The sequence below is a fragment of the Brassica napus genome, chromosome C2, assembly GCF_020379485.1.
Source record: "Brassica napus cultivar Da-Ae chromosome C2, Da-Ae, whole genome shotgun sequence".
NCBI classification, from domain to species: Eukaryota; Viridiplantae; Streptophyta; class Magnoliopsida; order Brassicales; family Brassicaceae; genus Brassica; species Brassica napus.
Genome location: NC_063445.1, coordinates 2,893,765 through 2,914,937, shown reverse-complemented (window position 1 = coordinate 2,914,937; position 21,173 = coordinate 2,893,765). Strand labels below are relative to the sequence as shown.

At 37.5% G+C, this 21,173-nt stretch overlaps 3 protein-coding genes across 5 annotated transcripts; 1 reads left to right on the top strand and 2 right to left on the bottom strand.

Moving 5' to 3' along the window:
* Positions 1-127: 127 nt before the first annotated feature.
* LOC125581283 (sister chromatid cohesion 1 protein 4-like) lies at positions 128-5,347 on the bottom strand. 2 transcript variants are annotated; one of them, XM_048746401.1, is made up of 16 exons: positions 5,112-5,347; positions 4,780-4,929; positions 4,440-4,701; positions 4,268-4,368; positions 4,126-4,175; positions 3,860-3,912; positions 3,656-3,755; positions 3,101-3,578; positions 2,613-3,002; positions 2,357-2,498; positions 2,029-2,165; positions 1,186-1,949; positions 1,067-1,100; positions 819-933; positions 599-731; positions 128-490 (listed from the first exon to the last, which is right to left on the bottom strand). In XM_048746401.1, the coding sequence occupies exons 2-16, from the start codon at positions 4,901-4,903 to the stop codon at positions 392-394; spliced, it is 2,982 nt and encodes a 993-aa protein (XP_048602358.1). In that variant the 5' UTR covers positions 4,904-4,929; positions 5,112-5,347; the 3' UTR covers positions 128-391. The 2 variants fall into 2 exon arrangements, with proteins under 2 accessions (XP_048602358.1, XP_048602359.1); XM_048746402.1 differs by having other exon boundaries at positions 4,268-4,365.
* A 5,952-nt stretch (positions 5,348-11,299) lies between these two features.
* On the top strand, positions 11,300-17,515 carry LOC106446229 (RAB11-binding protein RELCH homolog). 2 transcript variants are annotated; one of them, XM_013887932.3, is made up of 19 exons: positions 11,300-11,653; positions 11,782-11,934; positions 12,302-12,480; positions 12,590-12,697; positions 13,042-13,212; positions 13,304-13,831; positions 14,060-14,134; positions 14,216-14,344; positions 14,435-14,509; positions 14,597-14,806; positions 15,015-15,167; positions 15,254-15,468; positions 15,574-15,691; positions 15,785-15,920; positions 16,001-16,202; positions 16,285-16,390; positions 16,459-16,599; positions 16,681-16,921; positions 17,012-17,515. In XM_013887932.3, the coding sequence occupies exons 1-19, from the start codon at positions 11,455-11,457 to the stop codon at positions 17,419-17,421; spliced, it is 3,549 nt and encodes a 1,182-aa protein (XP_013743386.2). In that variant the 5' UTR covers positions 11,300-11,454; the 3' UTR covers positions 17,422-17,515. The 2 variants fall into 2 exon arrangements, with proteins under 2 accessions (XP_013743386.2, XP_013743387.2); XM_013887933.3 differs by lacking the exon at positions 11,300-11,653 and having other exon boundaries at positions 11,880-11,934; positions 13,297-13,831.
* A 107-nt stretch (positions 17,516-17,622) lies between these two features.
* Positions 17,623-20,593, bottom strand: LOC106446230 (chloroplastic group IIA intron splicing facilitator CRS1, chloroplastic-like). The gene is made up of 6 exons (XM_013887935.3): positions 19,824-20,593; positions 19,389-19,737; positions 19,175-19,305; positions 18,746-19,090; positions 17,998-18,450; positions 17,623-17,913 (listed from the first exon to the last, which is right to left on the bottom strand). The coding sequence occupies exons 1-6, from the start codon at positions 20,517-20,519 to the stop codon at positions 17,818-17,820; spliced, it is 2,070 nt and encodes a 689-aa protein (XP_013743389.2). The 5' UTR covers positions 20,520-20,593; the 3' UTR covers positions 17,623-17,817.
* Positions 20,594-21,173: the final 580 nt, after the last annotated feature.

Below are 21,173 nucleotides of genomic sequence, written 5' to 3'. Positions count from 1 at the left end.
TGAGTGTTTATAATAATAATAATATATATATATATATATATATTATTTTATCTGAACTAGTTTATAAACAATATGAAAACTATGCTCAACATTCTCAAGTTCAATATCACAAACCGGAGAAGTAGGGTTATCCAAACAAAATAAAATTAGCATCTCTCAAATGTAAACTGGTAATGATCAATGATCATGGTGGCACCAATATATATACACAACTCATATATATATATATATGTATAAAGATAAAATAAATGAGATCCTCCAGCTACTTGAATGGTTAAGGCTACAACACCAGGAAAACCTATAACTTTAGAGAATGACAAATAATTTTAGATGATTCGAACCAAACTACCTATCTGCACCTTCGAGACTCTGATCATCATCTTTCTCCAATTTAGAAGATGGATTTGGTGAGTTTTGGTCGCGGTTTTATGATTATGCTTTCGTAAGGCTTAGCTTGTTCAACTTGAATGTAATCTCTTGTTTTCAATACCTGCAAAAAAATTGGCAAAAGGAATGAAACAAGATTTTGATCAAGTGTCTGAAGAAAATGACCACAAGACCAAACTTGTTCTTCCATGATGGTATTGTGCACACATACCAGGGTTTCAAAAAACATTCTAGATGCTTCTTTACGGGTTTTCCCAGCTAAAAGTTTGTCTGCTACAACAACAACATTCTTCCCATTCTCAGCTTCTTTATCAAAAATCGTCTGGAGATACTTCCCCACAGCCCTACAAGGTAAAAGAAGAATCAGTTTGACAGTTTGTGGAAGCTTTAGCTTATAGAATGTGGAAAAAAAAAATTATTCTGTTACAGACCTGGTACGAGAAGACCATCCACTGTTCTCTAGAAGACGAGCTTCATCACCATCTTGTATACCATCGTCCTCCTCATGATCTTCATCTACTTCATCATCATCCACGTTCAAAAATCCTAAACAGACACAAAGTGAAATAAACCATAAGCAGCATCTCACAAGCTTATGATGACCAAGTGTTAAGTCACATTGATCAAATACAGACAATTTGGATAGATTAAATTCAAATTCGAAAATAAGTTTAGAAACCTGTGTCATGTGCCACTTCCACGGTATCCATTTCCTACAGCATAAGATACCAACAAAAAGAAGAATCAAGAGGCATTTCTTTACTTGAATAAAGGACATGAAGCCACAAAGGAACTTACAACATTGTCTCCCATAAGACCATCACCAGAAGGAAGTTCTGCATCTGCTGCACTTTGCATATAAGCCTCCTCATTAAACATCTCATTATGCGGATTCACCCCATCATTATTTGCTTCCACTAGAGGTTCGTTGCAAGTTTCCAAAGCCGGATCACTAAAATCACCAGCTGCTAAGCATCCAGTTTCAATAGAACCAACTGTGATATCGCATGGACTTTGGTCGTCTACCCAAAACTCGCTGGCTGCAGCTGATGCATCCGTCTTCTTATCTTCACTTGGAAGCTCATCTTCAGCTTTAAAGTCTGTTTCATTGAGAACGGCGTTGTTTTCTACATCGCCTTCAGCAATTTCGATAACATCTTGACCCTCTAGCCCTCCATCATGGTTCCCATGGCATCCTTCCACCTCCACATGATCGAGTTTGTCCTCAGATGGTTGACTGATCTCGCTATTCACTACAAGATCGACTTCAACAGCTGCTGCATCTCCATTGCCTTCTTTTGAAACTTCCAAGTCAGATCTTGTTTCACCAAGCTCATTATCGTCTTTCACTTCTTCCTGTTGGTCATGTGGCTGGGTAGCATCAGCCTCAGCAGGTTGAGGATCAGAGCTTTCTTCAGTCGCATTATCTTCCACAGCCCTGACAGAACATTCATTACCTTCCACCACTCCAACAGAAGCATGACGCTCATCATTCTCGATTACAATGATTCCTCTAAGATCATACGGCTCATTGTGTAGAGATACTAACTCCACTGACATACCTGTTAAAATATTACATGTGTCACTGCAGTTTACAAGAACAATTGAGAGAACTTTTACAGAAGGGTCTAATGAACTTACCAGTGAATATAGGCTCCTTCAAGAGTCCATCCTCCAAAGCCTGCCTTTGAAGCATTAAGATCTCAGAAACAGTGCAAGGTGCCTTCTTACGCACACGGCGTATACTTTCAGTGTTTGTCAGCTGCTCCCGTATAAGGCTATATAGAAAACCAGACAATCAGAATAAATGATAAAACAAGTAAAAAAAAGAAGATATTAATTGCTACAAGTGTGAGACCTAAAAGGAGAAAGACACACACTATTTAAGTACTGAATCTAGGTGTCTTGCGCCTAAGTGCCCTAGGAGCAATGAAATAAAAGCTTAAGGTATAAGGAAGGAAAAACATACTCGCCAGGCAAGACCATAGGGTCATCCATTAGAACCTTCCTCTTTGTGGCAGTAGAACGAGGAGCAGAAGCTCTTAACCGTTTTGTAGTTGCTTTTTCAACTACAGGTGTAGACCTCATCCTCAGAAAAGATGACTTTCCCACTGTAAATAAGAAAATGAACATTCATTCATAAACCCTTTTGCCCTGCCTTATATAAGGCAAGAGGTAATAATTATGTAAAAGAACATAAAACACAACAAGAAAGAAACTGATACCTAAGATGGAAGACAACAAGTCATCATCATCAGGAACAGAATCTGCAGTTCTCTTGGACTGAACCAGTCCAACTGACTCAACAGAGTTCAGACTCTCTGCAGTTAGGGTGCTCTCAGTAAACGTGCGTTTTTTTCCAGTAATGTTATTGTTTCCTGCATCCTCGTTACATGTGCCATCTGGTGTAGTAGATTCAACCATGAAACCGTTTTCATCTCCCAGTCTGTTAGGTGGTGCAGCTAATACCTTTTCAGGTGCAGGCACATCAGAATCAGTAGATCCAGTCAGATTCACCAATTGCTCATCAGTTGCGTCTGCGTTATTCAGCTGCTCCTCTGGCCTAGAATCTGTTTCATGATTGACCTCAGTGGCTGACGCAATGGCAAAATGATCTGGCAGAAACAATGAAAGTTATAAGAATACGGTAGGCACTAAGACTTTGCATTAGGTTACATACATAACTCTAGTGATTGCAGTTTGTTTGACAAACCTTGGTTCTCTTCTTCAGGATCTTTAGGGTCTTGAGTTAAACAAGGCTCAGCATCTGACTTATTCGCCACAACATTGGTTCCTGCCTCAGTGATTGCTTGACCAGGATCCTCCTCCATCTCTGCCCTGGTGTGAGAACAACATGGCGAGGTTACATGTACATGCCCTGCCCTCTCCTCCTCCTCCGGCTCATTTTGCGCGTTGGCATTTTCATCAATCAGCGACTTATCCACCTCCATGGGAGTAACTGCAGATTCTCCTTCATTATATCCAGAGGTCAGGTCATTAAGCATCTCATTAGCAACCGGCTCTCCAGAGGCCTTGCTACGTTCTTCTGCATTCAGATCCTCTACCTCCATGTGATCATCGCTTGCCAGCTGCTCCCTGACGCTGGACGAGTTTGGCACCTCAACCAATCCAGGGGTTTGAGGAGCTTGAGCATCTTCAATGATCTCATTACGCAAAGCTAGATCTTCAACCTATCAAAAGAGAGACATTCATAAGAAACAATAAATACCAATAAGCCCTCATGCATTACATCTATGTTGGTACGCACCTGCTCTTGATTGAAATCTCTGGGAATGGCATCAGAAGCTCCTACCATGTCACCCTTTATCTCCGGAGTTGCCGCATCCATATATGCATTGTGATCAGTGCTATTAATAAATACAATATCCAGTATATGAGAATAAAATCAAGAGAAGCCATAGGGAAGCAAAAATACAATAACGCTACAAAGTTAATGAAAAAGAAAACTTACCCTTGAACTCCCTCATCGTCGGATCCAATAACTTCCTTGTCCTGGAATACTTCCTGCAGAAGAATACATGAATGAGAGAAGAGATCATACGCAAAATGTAATAATAAGAGAGGAGACATTCCTATTTCAGATATGCAAAAGCTAGAAGCAAATAAACCAAAAGATTCTCTGATTTTTTTGTCATCTTTCAATATGATTTACTCTATTTCTTTCCCCTAAATGGCATGAATATTATATATTTATTTATGTTCCAATGCAAAATATACCTCGTCAAGCTCCAACGCAGCTTGAGAAGTGTCGCCATCACCAAATCGCTCTGTCAAAAATTATAAAAATTACTTTTCTTATTTAAGGCACACACAGCTATAAAAGACTAAAGATAAGTAAAAGCATGAAACAACCACTGACCATCTAATCCAAATTGCGATGTGGAGTATACAACACCATCCATGGTATCCTGAAGAGTGATCTGCTCTCTTGTACTAACATGATGGTCAACGTAATTACTGCTACAAAAACAAAAGGGAGATCAATTCAAGACTCCAAATACCAGAGTAAAATTAAATATGAAGAAACTAACCCCTGAAAGAGCTCACTGTCAGGGAGCTCAAAATCATCAAGATCAAAAGTCTCAGGCAAAGTAATCGAGTGATACGGTGCAGTGGACTCTTCAGGGGGCAAGTCAACAGCAGCAGAGCGAAAGGCTTGTTTCACCTTAAGCAACGCCTCGCTGCAATCATCGAATAGGTAGTGCACCTTTTTGGAATATATACGCACCACACCAAGTAGAAGATGGCTAGACAAACGCAACGCAATTGGAGCTTCCGGAAAGAGAATAGAATCTGCCACATTGGGAAAGTAAAAAAGATTAAAACTTTGCTTCTGCTAAACGCTAATACGAGAGACCTAAAGGCACTCACCAACGGAGACACCGATGTCAGTATCAGTGATCTGATTCTTACGAAGCTTCCTCTCCAAATGGGCAGCGATCCATATTGTCCCGAGTGGTCCTTTCTTAGCTAATATAAACTGTGAATAAAACATTCCTCTTCTTCAACACCTCACTCAACCTAGCATTTCAACAAAACAAAGGAACCATATGTAAGAGAAACATTTAAAGTTTCCACCTTTCGATAACAGAACCCAAAAATGAGCTAAACCCGATAACAAAGCCTCGAACTTGTCTGAGCTCTCAAAGGTCCTAAGACTACTTCACATAGAGTGGAATAAGAGCAAAGGGTGGATCAATTACCTTTCACTGATTCCAAGCTCGATTGAACAGAGTCCTTGCTCTGAGGAAACCCTAATACGCAGCGGAGACTTCAATTTCTGGAGAAGTAGAAATTTTCAGACAAGATCAGACACAAGAAGAGCGAAACTCGCCCGTGAAAGTAGTAATTGCAATATGCAAAAGGTTCGAAAATTTGGATCTTTTGGTTTTAGTTTTGGTTTTTCTGATTAGAACTGAGGGATTTGGTGCGGTAAAAGGAACACGAGTTCAATGACATACGTCATGCTCCTACTGGTTAGGACACGGGTGGCCCCGACATAGTTTTTAGATCATTTATCTCAAACTATATTATTAGCTTTGATTAAAATAATATTCTTTTATTCAAAACAAGAGTGTTATTCAACCAATGGCTTATAATGTTTGTAATCAATTAAAAATTAAAATTCAAGAATAGTTTTAAATGATGAATTCTAAAATCTATGGAGTATGACTTGAATTTTGACTTCAATCATTTGTTCATAAAATTCCATCACAAATGATTTGAAATCAATTATATATATATACAAAGAATTTTAAAATTTTAACAGATTTTAAATTAGATTTATAAATATCATATCCCCAGTAATACTAGATTTTGAAATAAATTTTAGAATCATCATTTGAATAATAATAGATTTTGCTTAGGTTTAAACTATATTAATACATGATTGAATGATACCACTTTAAGATGAACGGCTTCTTTGCCATTTTGGTTACAAAAACTTACAAGGTGGCTGTTGAATCTGAGTCCGGTGAGTATTTAGAGTATATGTGAATATGATGATGAGTTGTCTAAGAGATGTTTTATTGATCAATCAAGTGACAGATTATAAGAGTGTTTGATAATAAGCAAGAGAAAATAACAAGATTTCCGGCAGATCAAAGAATCAAAGATGAACCCTAGATCTAGCCGCTTATGTCTTCTCTTTTGTTTCTGAATACCTCTTTTGTACTCTCTCTTCTCCTTTTATATTGAGTTCCTTTTTACCCTCAACTCAGATTGACCTAATTGACTGGGTGGGCTAAATTATCATTATTTTACTAATTAAATTAGGATTGGGCTTGATATTTGATGGGCTTTGTTGAGAGGTATAATCTCAATCTAACAGTGACCAATCTGATACCAAATGCAACAAACCGGATACATGAAGTAAACTGATTTGCGTTGGTCTGGTTCGGATGCCTAGTCTTATCAACGTTATGAACATCACAAACCCAGTTTCATAACATAGTATAAAGCTCTAGTAACCTGACTTCCCCCAAGATAATACACTAATTTTCAATTTATATATAAATAGCGACAAAAATGGTTTTGCTACATGAATGATGTAATAAAAAATGTAGTTTTCAACAAAAGAGACATATGTCAAACTGCTTCACTAAATAGGGTAGGGTAGATTCTACAAAATGACCCTCATATAATTGTAATTTTGTTTCTTCTATTCAGCTTCGACTTCAGCTGCAAACTGATCTAACCATTCAGGTTCCAAATCAAAATCCCTAACCGCAGCATGGTTCACTGATCCATCGTCAAGACTCGCATGTATCTGTCTCTTTGCGTTCCTGCATTCACACAGCAACAACAAATCAGACCTAAGACAAGACAACAACTCTAATGGTGATTAATGACTATGGAATTTATGTGCATCTACGATCCTTGAATCTTATAAGAACAACGCCCTGTGGATGAAGCTTGCAGACCTTCACTGAATCAAATGGCCCATGCTTCATACTCTCTTGTCTTCCTCTTCCTCGGCACATAGATTCTCATCAGCCTGCAAACAGAGTCCAAACGCTCAAGCTATATCCATGTATTTTAAAACTGGCAACATTTATTGTATTAACGTATTGGACAAAACCCTACCCTCATCTCAGCTGGACTGAACATGTAGGGCAGAACAACCGTTGCTGGTATTGAGATCTTAGCATCACCTATGCCAAGAAAAGAGAGACCAAGTGCCATCACAATAAATATAAACCAACCGAGAAAAAGGCCAACTTCAAGAACTATAATGGCCACTTGTTTATGTTAAAATCTACTATGATTAATCAGAAATAAGATAAGACAAACAAATAGAGAATTTCCACACAACTATGTTCCCTTTTGACCTCTGTCACCCTTAGATCGACTTTCTAAACTCTCCTTTTGTTTTAAAAGTCAATGTAAGGTTTTCTTCCAAAATTGATTAGTTTTTTTAAAAAAAAATTTGAACAACAAATTGATTAGCTTTATGCGAGGCTTGCCACCGTCATCCTGAGATCTCCATTGTTAGGGTAAACTTACACATTCCAAAATAACACATAAAGAATCACAAGATATTGGGATTTACCTATTTAATTATGCCGCATTTAGAAAAAAACTTCAACTATCTTAGTTAATGTCAATACTCTTTAATCTAATGTATTTATGCGTGTTATATTATTAGTTTTCACTAAATTAATAATTTTAGGAAGAATGGATGTTGAAATTTTGCTTAGATTGAAAATGTACCATTGATTAGAAAATATTTATTTGCTATTAGATATTATGTTAATAAATTTAGTTCAAATCATAAGAATGAAAGTTATGGAATAATTCTTAAATATTAAAAATTTATGTTGATATGTCAGATTTTAGTGAAATATATGATGATGTGACTTACTTAAAAAGTTAAACACATTCTACTATATATAGATTCTAGATTTTTACAGTTATACAATTAAGCAAAAATTGGGCAAAACAAACAAACAAACAAATAAAAAAGACAAGTGAGCACATGTCTAGTTTTTTTTTTCTTTGTGACTACATATTTATTGATGTCCATTGTCTAGATTGTCCAACACAAAGTACAACACAAATTGATTTAATGATGACAATATAGATGCATTGTATGTTAGTTTCTATTAATATAGGTTTTGTGTATGTGAACTTGTTATGTTATATATTCACTTTTCTCAAATTTTCAATTGTAAGCACCATTTAGATGAGATTGAGGGTATGATTATTGAGGTGAGTTTTCTTTCATTGTGGACAAATTTCTTAAACTTGCATGTATATGATTTGTATTTTTTCAAGTCGCTTCTTGTTATCTACCATGGCGGATGTCAATTACACAAAGCTATATTCATTGAAGCCTCAGTACATTTATGGTCATGATGTCGCTAATGCCACTAAGAAAGGCATACAAGAGGTGACTATTTTCATTGTTTCAATTTATTTTGATCGGTTTATATTTGCTTTAATCTATATAATGAAAATTGTAGGATTTTAGGGTGTCGGCCTCGACACATCCAACTCACGTTTCGTCATTGTGTTCGGAACGATTGAGTTGGATGACAGCTAATGACGATGTCCATCACTCGGAGCCCTATCAACTCTTACGTAACAGGAAGTGCGAGTATCTCTGCAATATTCTGGAGATAGTATATCAACCGTGTAGCTTACTATGTTTTTCCTTTCTTCTCCAGTTTATCGTTGAACCAGCTAATTTCCCTGGTAAAATAAAACTTTATATTTTGTTATTTCCTTTGCTTTTCTGATTTAAATTTGGGAGAATTATTAAACTAGGCCAAATTTTATCCTTATATTAAAAGATATAGGACAAATATCTATTCAATTAATTTAGAGTTTTATTTTTATCTACTATGTATTAGTATTTGGATGCGTATGTCCATCATTTCTTGTTATTTTTTTGTATTGATTGCCAAGAAAGGAAAATTTCATGAGATTCACTTTTTTTTTATCTTTGTTGGCAGTTGTATCATAAGATGTATGAAATAAAATCGTAAATGAATTTTTGCATTGTTTTTATAGATGTTCTCTATTTACTCTTTAATCTAATATATTTATGCGTGTTATATTATTAATTTTCACTAAATTAATAATTTTAGGAAGAATGGATGTTAAAAATTTGCTTAGATTGAAAATGTACCATTGATTAGAAAATATTTATTTGCTATTAGATATTATGTTAATATATTTAGTTCAAATCATAAGAATGAATGTTATGGAATAATTCTTAAATATTAAAAATTTATGTTGATATGTCAGATTTTAGTGAAATATATGATGATGTGACTTGCTTAAAAATTTATACACATTCTACTATATATATAGTTCTAGATTTTTACAGTTAAACACAATTAAGCAAAAATTGGGCAAAATAAACAAACAAATAAAAAGACAAGTCAGCACATGTCTAGCTTTTTTTCTTTGTGTCTTACACATTTATTAATTTCCATTGTCTAGACTGTCCAACGCAAAGTACAACACAAATTGATTTAATGATGACAATATAGATGCATTGTATGTTAGTTTCTATTAATATAGGTTTTGTGTATGTGAACTTGTTATGTTATATATTCAGTTTTCTCAAATTCTCAATTGTATGCACTATTTAGATGAGATTGAGGGTATGATTACTGAGGTGAGTTTTCACAATAGATAGATGTTAGAAAAAAGCAATCACAAGTACTAAGGAATAAGAAACACAACTATCTTCCTTCTTAACCACCACCTTGTTATGTTTTACCGCTTCAACATCCCCAATCCACTTCAGAGTCTCCTTCTCAATATCCCCTCAAAATTCAATCTGAGTGTCATCATGAACCGGTCCTTATCACTAGCTAGGCACTTCCCCCAAGACTTTCAAGAATGCGTAAAAGCTACACTTCCTTCATTTTTTGAGTAAACGCAAAACTTGCTGAGCTGCAAGGTAAAATTGCGAAGAGACTTCACACGAACTCTCCGGTTCATCCTCAGAAACGAATCATAATACGTCAGCATCAAATTCTCAAAAAAATTCTCAACCCAACCATGAACTTGAAGGCTAGTGCACAATTACGAGCATAATGCCAAAACGTAGTTTGCTGTGTCAAATGTATCATGGCTGGAACGTTAGACCTGCATAGATAAATTCACAGTTTTTCGTATATGCATTATACAATGGAAAACGATAAAACATTGATAAACAATGGAAATAATCAAATATTGAGTGTCAGCAAATCACCAAAGACTTGCTGAAAGAATTTTGTAGTCTGAAGGGCATTATTGACATCATGACCAAGAATGTAAGGGGATTGAACTAATACAGCTTTGTGTAATCATCAACCGCATGGAAGATAAAGTGACATCTATCGGGAATACTAGACAATGAAACGAACTGGGAAAAAGGAAGGTGGTGGACTCACCTCCAAAAAATAAAAAATCTCTAAAACTGGGGAAAGTGAGACATAGTAGGTGGGGAAAATATTATAGTATACTGTATATATGAAACTAAATTGCATCAATTCAGCAAAAAAACAATCTATCTAGAATGCAATGAAATGATGATTCAATCAATTCCATAAAAAAAATTCAAAAATGTTTATTCCATGATAATTTAATGAAGAATGAACAATATTCTATTTTTTCTTTTATTTTTTTGTAAAAAAGCTTTCTAATTAAAATTCAAAGAGACATACAAGGTATGGCTTAACAATCATAAAGTTTGAGAAAGTATGATGAGACATGCCTCATATTCAACCAAGCATTAGCTTGTAAAAGAGAAACTTTTGATACCTAAGTTTAGTGAAAACAAGAAAATGATGAAAACATTAGGTAGATGGTCTGTGATTACCGCGGCCTCGACGACCTCAATTACCCTTTCCTCGTACTGTGTTAGGGATCAATCCTTATATTACTTAGCTTTTATAATATTATTCTATTCATCTTAATCTAGGATTAACCGCTAAAGACTCGTCATCATCCTCTGTTGCGGGTGCTCTTATACCAAACATAGGTGAAGTTGTTATTAGATAATAGCTAGGAGATCTAAACAAACTAGCCAAATAGTTTTAAATGTTGTAATATGATTACTTTTTTGGCTTGAATAGATTATATGTTAAACATTTTTTGATGTTATACTTATACAGTAATAGTAATTTAGCATTTTCTCCTTTCTTAAGGCAGCATTCAACTTAAATAAAAGACTAAACACTTTTGAAGTTTCAATTTTTATTGTTTTGGGCTTGAATAACGTTGACTTTTCTTAAGCATATACGAAATCGCCAAGACACGTACTTACACGAACGTAAAATCACAACCGTCCACGTGTCTTCTAACTCACAGTCTACTCAATCGCAAACGCCGATTCAACTAAATCCACGCTGTGTACTAGTGCATCGTCGCATCTGATTCCTACCACCGTCACTCCCTTCCGGTGAGAGCACGGACCACGATCGCGCATCAGATCGAATCGAGCGAGAGAGAATAATTTTCGAATTCTTTTATCGGAAATGCACTGTGACATCGGAACGAAGGAGGAGAGCTTCCCTCTGATTGAGTGTTAGGAGAAGAAACATAAACATGGACGCGGAGCGATCGTCGCTGTGCAACTTCGTTGTGAACTTCCTGATGGAAGAGAACTACCTCCTAACGGCGTTCGAGCTTCTCCACGAGCTCCTCGACGACGGCCGCGACGCCCAAACGATTCGCCTCAAGGAGTTCTTCTCCGATCCTTCCCGTTTCCCTCCCGATCAGATTTCTCGGTATAATTCGATTCGAGGTTCGCCGATTCCTTCGCCTCGCATTGTTATAATATGTCACTCGCTTGAAAATGGTTAGATCGTCGTTGTCAAGTAGTGTTGAGCTATATGGTTGGTAGGTAGTAATTGTTGTTACTATGCAATGCAGTTGCGGATCCACAAAGCTTGTTGGAGGAGAAAGAAGCGTTATCGGAGAAGGTAGCTATTAGTGAATACGAACTTCGTCTAGCACAGGAGGATATTGCAAGATTGAAAGCTGAAGGACAGAAGAAATCTGATTGTTCCATTGACAAGTTAAAAGGTACTTTACTTAGATGAATGTGTATGTGTGTGCATAAACAATCAGTTCGTGCGGTGTGCAATGAAGTTTTTAACTAGGATTGAAGAAATTAAGTGATGATCGAATCGAGCTTAAGTAAATTGATCCATCAAGTGCAGACATTTGAATGTATCTTAAAGTTTCTTCTGGAATAAGTAGTTGTTGCTAATGTAGCTATCAGTTTCTGTGCGTTAGCTATCTCCTGTTAGCTGTTTTCTTTGGCATAGGTATATTCTGTGCAAGCATCATTAATAATGCATGTTTTTTTTTTTGTTGTTGTTTCAAATATCGTCAGAATGGTAGCAAGAAAATCACCAAACTCTCTCCTGTATTGTTTGTTATTTCTCAGAGTTGGAGGCAGATGAGTTTGGAGACAACAGACCAGAAATTCAACGGAAAAAGAAAGATTTCTCCTTTACTGATATAGGGCCTTTGAAGAACAATGAACGTCGAGATTTAAACTGTGCGGTGAAAGAGTATCTTCTTCTGGCAGGTTACAGACTTACAGCAATGACATTTTATGAGGAGGTATCTTATTAATCGTATATCAATTTTGTTTATACCTTTTCGTGTTTACTGAGATCTACCTTGTTTAATATTAGATCTTTGACGTCATTGCGTATGATCTGTTTATCAGGTGACAGACCAGAACTTGGACGTTTGGCAGGACAGTCCAGCGTGCGTGCCTGATGCCTTGCGCTATTATTACTATCAATACCTTTCATCAACTTCAGAAGCAGCTGAGGTTATATCCTGATAGCTTAATTTTCATGTACTCACTTCAAATTGAACCGATGCTGTTAGCAATATCACTACCTCGAAACTTAGATCTTTGACATCATTGTCTTATACATAACTCACTTCTCTCTCTTTTCCCCTCTGCATTTTTTCTTGGCTATTTCTAATATATTGCGGTGCTATTTTGATTGTGGAGTGAATATGTAGAACAGGATCTTGATTTTAAATGTAACCTTTTGTATTTGAGAATCGTACTGACCATCAAAGTTGCACTTTGAGGATTTGCGAGGATAAAAATCCACTTTGAGGATATGAATTTGAATTCTCATTGTTCATAATTTTTGGATGCAGGAGAAAATAGCCATGCTTCAGGAGAATGAATCATTGAAAAAAGAGATTGAGAGGCTAAACAAAGAAAAGGATGGGCTACTTAAGAGCAAAGAAATATTCGAAGAGCAAATCAGTGCTTTTAACAAGTCTACTGAATCACTTCAGAAGGATCTTAGGGACAGAGAAAAGCAGGTAGTCTTTTTTATAGACTGGATATTTTAAAGAAGCGGTCACTTTCATATCTGGAAATATAAATGCCTGAAATGACACTGATAGTATTCAGGTGCAAAGTTTGAAGCAATCCTTAGAGCATCAGAGGAGGAATCTCAATGACTGCAGAGCAGAGATCACATCTCTTAAAATGCATATTGAAGGGTCTCGGGCTGGTCAATATGTGTCAGCCAGTGAAAGTAATGCGGTGCAATCCCAATCCGTGGAAAATGTCGAGAAACAGAAAAGCGCTCTGCCAGTGGAAGTTGAGAAACCAACAATCGAAAAGGATGGTGGGTTGATTTCTGAGAGTTCTATATCTAATGAGAAAGGGCATACGCAAACAGAAGACGGTCTTGTGAAGGAAGAGATAAAGAATATAGTTCCTGATCAAAGAGAGGTGGCAGCAGAGGCCAGCAGTATATCTAATAAATCCTTGGATAGTACTTTGGAGAACCAGAAAGAAGTCTCAAACCATCTGTTAAGTCCATCAAATGGTAATTATTCACCCAGTGACCTTGAAAGCATCTTGAAACTGGATTCTGGAATTGGTCGTTCAAAATCGGAAAATGCAATTGTGGATACTGCTTCTGAGGAAACGGTAAGTCCTGAATATACTTTTAAGAGTATTTACTTTCCATCGTGAGTGCTCTGTTATTTTCATATTCTTTTAGTGATCTAGAATATTTTCGAAAGGCACCTTTGTCATAAGCAAAATTGGTTGAGGTCCATGTAGCTGTCTGTTTTCCTTACGCTATGCTAATGCTATTTTGTGTCAACATAACGTAATATGGGCTGTTTGAATATTATTTTTTTCATTCCTTTACAGGGCTTAGGAACGATTCAGATACTTGCAGATGCTTTGCCGAATATTGTTCCATATGTTCTGATAAACCATCGAGAGGTTTGAGTGTTTTTGTTCTTTCAGTTTTACCGTTCAAAACGGTGGATGGAATATTACTGATCTGGTTTGTTTTACCTATAGGAACTCCTCCCCCTGATGATGTGTGCAATCGAGCGGCATCCAGATAGCAATACAAGAGACTCCTTGACCCATACACTGTTCAACCTGATCAAACGTCCAGATGAGCAGCAGAGGCGGATTATTATGGATGTATGTTACTGTTTTAACTTAGAAGCCTTCTTTGTGCATGATTAAGACTGGTAACGTTTTGAGGTTGAGGCCTTTTACTGTTTATCTCAGGCATGTGTTAGCCTATCAAGGAATGTTGGGGACATGAGAACAGAAACAGAATTGCTTCCACAGTGCTGGGAACAGGTTAATGCTACTCTTGATTTTACGAGTTGTAAAAAAAAAAAAAAATTTGGTACGAATGGTAACATGCTGGCTGTGTGTCTATTTCAGATAAATCATACATATGAAGAACGCAGGCTACTAGTTGCTCAATCATGTGGGGAGCTTGCAGAGTATGTCCGTCCTGAAATACGCGACTCTCTTATTTTATCAATCATACAACAACTCATAGAAGATTCTGCAACCGTTGTTCGAGAGGCTGCCGCTCATAATCTTGCGTTGTTGCTTCCCTTATTCCTGAACACAGACAAATATTTTAAGGTCAGCTTCACTAAATTTGCTTCATAGCATTGTGGAAAAGAACTCTGATCTGACCGACATGGCTACAGTATAAGCTCTAAAACAAGCTAATTACTAAATTTATAGGAGAAAATGGTATTTTTAGGTTGGCATGAGACTATAGCATAGAAGTTCCGTTAATATCAATAAAACGAAATGCTACAAAACCAGTTTTCTGTTTGATTATTAGGTTGAGGAGATGATGTTTCAGTTGATATGCGATCCATCTGGCCTGGTAGTTGAAACCACATTGAAAGAACTACTTCCTGCGGTGATAAAGTGGGGTAACCGGCTGGATCATATCTTGCGGGTTCTTCTTTCTCACACGTTGAGCTCTGCTCAGGTACAAACTCGATGCATTTCCCATTTTAAGATTGTGATTGAGAGTGGTTACTTGCTATATCTATTTTAAGTCATTTTCACTTGCAGCACTGCCCACCCCTTTCTGGAGTTGAAGGATCATTGGAGTCTCATCTACGAGTCCTCGGTGAACGGGAGCGATGGAACATTGATGTCCTACTAAGAATGCTCATGGAGTTGCTTCCAGCTGTACACCAGAAGGCGATGGAAACATGCCCTTTCTCTTCTATCCCAAAGTCAGAGGAATCGGCAGTCTCTGTTTCCTTGCTTGAGACCTATGCCGAGTAAGCTTCTTCACCCTCAACAACTCGACACAATTTTTTTTCTAGTTTCTGACGTCTTCTTGTACATAATCAACTGTGTCTTGTCTGAATGAAATTTCTGACCAGGGGACGTTCTGAGTGGCCTATGTTTGAATGGATGCATGTTGATTGCTTTGCTAACCTGTTACAGTTGGCATGCATGTTACCCCAAAAAGAAGACCATTTGAGAAATCGGATAACAAAGGTCTGGATTGTGTTTGCACCTGTTCTCTTATCTGCTATTTGATCTTAGGAGTATCAACTTAACTTTTTTAAAAATCTCTGCATTTATTTGCAGTTTCTCTTAGCTGTGTCTGAACGTTTTGGAAGTTCCTACCTAACCCACATTGAGTTACCCGTGTTCTTAGTGGCCGTCGGAGACGATGCAGCTGATCTTCGGTTTTTACCCTCTGCAATCCATCCAAGGATAAAAGGTTACTTAATTTCCGGATATATGGCGACACGGAAATTTCTTAAACAGTGTCTGACATAGATTCTTGTTTACTTTCTTCAGGCCTGAAACCCAGAACTGCTGTAGCCAATAGACTTGCCACTCTATGTATTCTACCGCTTCTTTTGGCAGGAGTTCTTGGTGCACCAAGTAAACGTGAAGAGTTAACAATCTTCTTACGACAACTCTTAGTCGAAAGCAAAACAAAGGAAAACCAGTCATCAAAGCACAACAACGAGGTTTTGGATGCGGTTCGCTTCCTTTGGTGCGTTTTTCTAACCTTTAATTGCTTATAATGGTTTCCTGGAAGTGCGTCTTCGTACCAATGAACTCATCGAACATTGCAGCACATTTGAAGAACATCATAACATGATATTCGGCATTTTGTGGGAAATGGTCGTTGATTCCACTGCAGAACTCAAAATCAACGCTGCTAAGTTGTTGAAGACCATCGTAAGCACAACACACACTTCCACTGTTTTCCCCGATGATGTACTTATAGATATTAACCTGTGCAACAGGTTCCATATATTGACGCAAAAGTTGCTTCTAGCAATGTTTTACCTGCTTTGATCACTCTTGGCTCAGACCAAAACCTAAATGTGAAGTACGCAAGCATAGATGCATTTGGATCTGTCGCACAGCATTTCAAAGTCGACATGGTATTTCACTCTTGCAAATGATCTCTTGAATTATCTAAAAGATCTCATGTTTATGAGCTAATCAATTCATATATAATGCAGATTGTTGATAAAATCCTAGTCCAGATGGATGCTTTTCTCGAAGATGGTTCTCATGAAGCTATAATCGCAGTCGTACGTGCACTCTTGGTTGCTATTCCACACACAACAGAACGGCTTCGAGATTATCTGTTGTCCAAGATTTTCCAACTTTCAGCAAGTCCAAGCTCTTCGACAGACGTGACCCGACGCCGAGAGAGAGCTAACGCTTTCTGCGAAGCCATCCGTGCACTCGATGCAACCGGTATGAGTACTTTCTTCTTTTGCTTCTTACATATCTTAATGCTCCAAGTATTAACTCTTTTTGTGTTTCTTTAAAAACATGGATCTGAAGATCTGTCTCAAACAAGTGTCCGAGAATACCTCATTCCAGCGATCCAAAACCTACTGAAAGATCCAGACGCGCTTGATCCAGCTCACAAGGAAGCTTTAGAGATCACAATGAAGGAGAGATCAGGTGGGACACTTGAAGCATTCAGCAAAGCCATGGGTGCCCACTTGGGGATTGCATCATCAGTCACAAGCTTATTTGGAGAAGGTGGCTTGTTGGGGAAGAAAGAAGCAACCGAAACCACCCCAGTTGCACCGCCATCACCTACACTTCAGGGACCTGATTCACCAAAGGCGGTGGCTGCTGCTCCCATTGAAGACAACAGATTCAAACGTATCATGAGAGGCAACTTCACTGAGATGCTAAGGAGTAAACCCAAGAACCCAGATGAGACACCGCCACAAAATCACTAAACTAAATATAAACCAGGTTTTTTTTTTATTTTAAACATTTTTACTAAGTATATTCTTGATACATGCAGTAATAAAATCATGTTCTTTTGTACTATCTCCTTTCCCCTTTGGAAACTGTCTATAAGTTCTTTTTTTCTTTCTATGAGTTCTTTCTTACACCTAAATAACTAAAAGACTGATGTTGGTGCCATTACAACAGTATTACACCTGAATAACTACATGTATTATATTCAGAAAATGTGACATTACATGATAATTACACAATCAATTACTTGATAAATATAATTCATCGAAATACCACAGTAAATGTAAAAAATACTCTGTGATCAGCTTCAAGTGAACGTATCTGCCTTGGTAATTTTCTTACAGCTTCTACTACTTGTAAAGCACTTTGCATCAACATAGCTCAGAAGCAGAGCCTTGAAGTTTTACCAAACTCAACTTCAAATCTTCAATGGCTCTTTCTCTCTGGTAAGCAAAGAACTTCAGTGACTGCAACAACAACAAAACAGAGAAAAGATTCATTCAAGCTGTCTCTCTCAGTCAAATCAATGAAAGGATATTCATTTTACTTACACCTAGTCTCTGCATCAAGACAGATCTTTGCAACGCTTTTCTTTTAGTCAAAAGATTCTGTGCCATTAGTTTCGACGAAGGACGTTTGTAGTTCCTGCCACGATACATGAGTATTGCATGTCCTTCTTTAAGTTTTTCGATAGAGATTAGTACTCCATTGCTCTCTGCTTCAAGTGATTTCGCTGTGTAAACAACTCTCGAGAAAAGCTTCTGCATTGTGATCACTTTTGCAACTTCCCTGTGCTTCCAATGCTGATGCAGACCTTCCATTACACCATCAAAGACTCCTCTTCTTCCAAGAACCAAGCTGCTGTTCATCTTCAGTCCGATTCTTCTCAAGCATTCTCTTTCTTCATTAGTCAGTATCTCAATGTCATCGTCGCGCTCAGATGGTTTCCATAAAGAATTCAATTTGAGTAACTCCGTTGTTGTCTTCTCTATCTTTGATTTCAGCTGCAAAAAAAAAAATAGAGCAACACACAGGATTTATATTACAGTTTTAGGCTAAACCAGGGCTGGGATTTTAAACCGAACTAACCAAATTTCAAATCGAAGAACTAACCGAACTTAACCGAAAATTTAACATATTTAAACTAAAATATAACCGAAATCAAAAACTTTGATAGGATTTTCAAAAACCGAACTAACAATCAAACATTATTTCGGTTAAATTCGGTAAGATACTAAACTAACCGAAAACCGAACTACCTCAACACTAAAAGATGCAAACTGAAGTTAAGAGGCTTACAATGCAAAGCTTGTGTTCTTGGCTTTTAAGTTCCTTCTCTAGTTTTGCTTTCTCAGCTTCAGTCTCCAAGTTTCTCACCTCCATATCACCGAACTTTCTCTGAAGTTCTTGAAACTCTAATAAGGTTCCGGTCTTGCTTGTTTCCTCCAACTGTTCACCATCTGCTACCACCTCAGAGATCTCTATATCACTCTCACGTCTGGTCTCTTCAAAATGCTGGTATCTTCTGAGTAATCTCTCTCTGTCATCAACCAAATCCGCAACTTCATCAGATAGAAAGTCCTTCCCTCTGAATAGTATTATCAAGTACTTGTTTCGTAGTATCAAAACTCCTCCAGTGAGATGCTGAAAAATTTGATAAAGCCCAAAGATTCTCATCAACCACAACTATATCTAGAAACTAACCTCAGTAAATGAAAAAAAACTTACCTTCAACTCATCAGCCATTTCCTCATTGTTTGTGTTGAGAGCTCCCCACTTGATTGCAATCTTTGCAATAACACACTTCTCCCATAGTTTCAAGATAGCAGAAGCTAAACCTTGAAGCCCATGGTTCCTCCCTTCACAAGTTAAGCAAATTATAATATCAAATACAATCAACTATAAAGTCAAGCAACTATAAAGACAGTGAAGGCAAATTTACCAAGGACGAAATGAAACGGTAAAGCTTGAGCAACGTTTCTCAAGTAAGTAAGCTCTTGGTCGCTCAGCTTTGCTCTAGTGTTAGGTGGGCAACGTCTAGAAGGAGTTCTATATCCATCAACCACTTGAGGAAGCAAGTCAGCATCAACAGGAAACGGTCTTCTCATCCACCAATCCACATATCTAGGTCCCAATCCATTCAGTAGCCTCTCACCTTCTCTCACGTACAACGATGAGCTAATCTCATCTTCCCCCTCCTTCACACATACTGATGAATCACTCGTTGGTGGTCCTCGATAAACAACGAGAAACTCCTTCTTGCTCAACACAACCAACCCTCCAGTCTTCAACTATTCTTGAAAAAACATGAAAATGAGATTTTTTTTTAACAAAGGTTTAAGTGAAAAGTAAAGAAGTTAAACAAACAAACAAACACCTCTATGATCTCTTGAGCTCGCTCCATGTTCCGACAAAGAGGGACATCAAACCTCACCATAGCAAGTTCATTCCCCTCCCAGACCGATCTAATATCGTTCACAACCGTCTCTGTAACTCCTGCTTTCCTCACATTCACCCATTCTCTCATCTTCGAAGCTTCAAGTCTCAGTCTTTTCAACAACCCTTCGTCTAAGATAAGATCAGCCGTCGTCAAGACTCTCTCTTTCTTCCTCCTTCTCAATATGAACTTCTCTTCCTCCCTCTCCCAAGGCATTCTCCTCCTCCTCCTCTTCTCATCCTCCTCCACAACCCCACCTAAGGACTCAAACTCGCCTCCATAATCGTCGAGCTTCTCAACGCTGCGGACGATCTTCTTCATGGCTTTGCTTCCTCTCACGCCGCTCTCTCTACGGTTCAAGGCCTTGAACGTCTTCTCCTCAGCGTTCTGTTTTCTGATGCTCTTGTGTTGATGATGTGAAGTGTTGATAAGCTCTTCGGGTGGGAGAAAGATGGGACCTTTCATCCATGGAGCGGTCGGGACCTTAATCGCATTGTCGGGGAGTTTTGGGTTTTCATTGAATTGATTAAAGTTTGGAGCTTTGGCGGAATGTGGAGGGTTTTGGGTGGGGTTTAAGGAGGAGATGGTGGTAAGTGATGGTAATGGTCGCGCCGAGACGAAGAGAGGAGTTAGCATCAGTAAAGTCTGCACCTTTGAGTGTTCTGTTCGCAAAAGTTTTAACTCCAAAGGCAGACGTTTAGAAGAAGCTCTTACAGAACGATAAGATGGGTATATACGGTTTAGTCGAACCGTCTCTTCGGTTATTAGGCGTTTGGTTCTGTTCGGTTCCATTCCAGTTTTATTCGGATTTGAACAATATTTGAATCGGATTTGGTTCAATCTTCTTTTCGGATTGGGTTTGGATAAGGTTTTATAAAATGTCCGAATAACTTAAAAAAAAAAAATATTAAGAAAACAACTAAAATTGACCAAAAAGAAAATTTAGTATAAAAATTATTTTACAGAAACTATAGATAACGAGAAAATTTTATTTTTACATTTTCTTTGGTACCCCAATTTAATTTTACTACCAATTCAAATCAATGAAGATTTTTATAAATACCACATTCGTTAATGTGTAAAATATTAAACTAACTTTACCTTATCTTCAATCTATTATCATCTATTCTCTTCTATCGAGATCCATTTTTTCTCTCCGTCGAGATATATCGTCTCTTTCTTTCAGCAGCCGGCGATGAAAGCGATTGCAAAGAATCGAGACTCAAACCCTCAAAGATGTTGATTTCTCTCCACGATCATATGTTTCTAATTTGTGTATTTTTTGTTCGT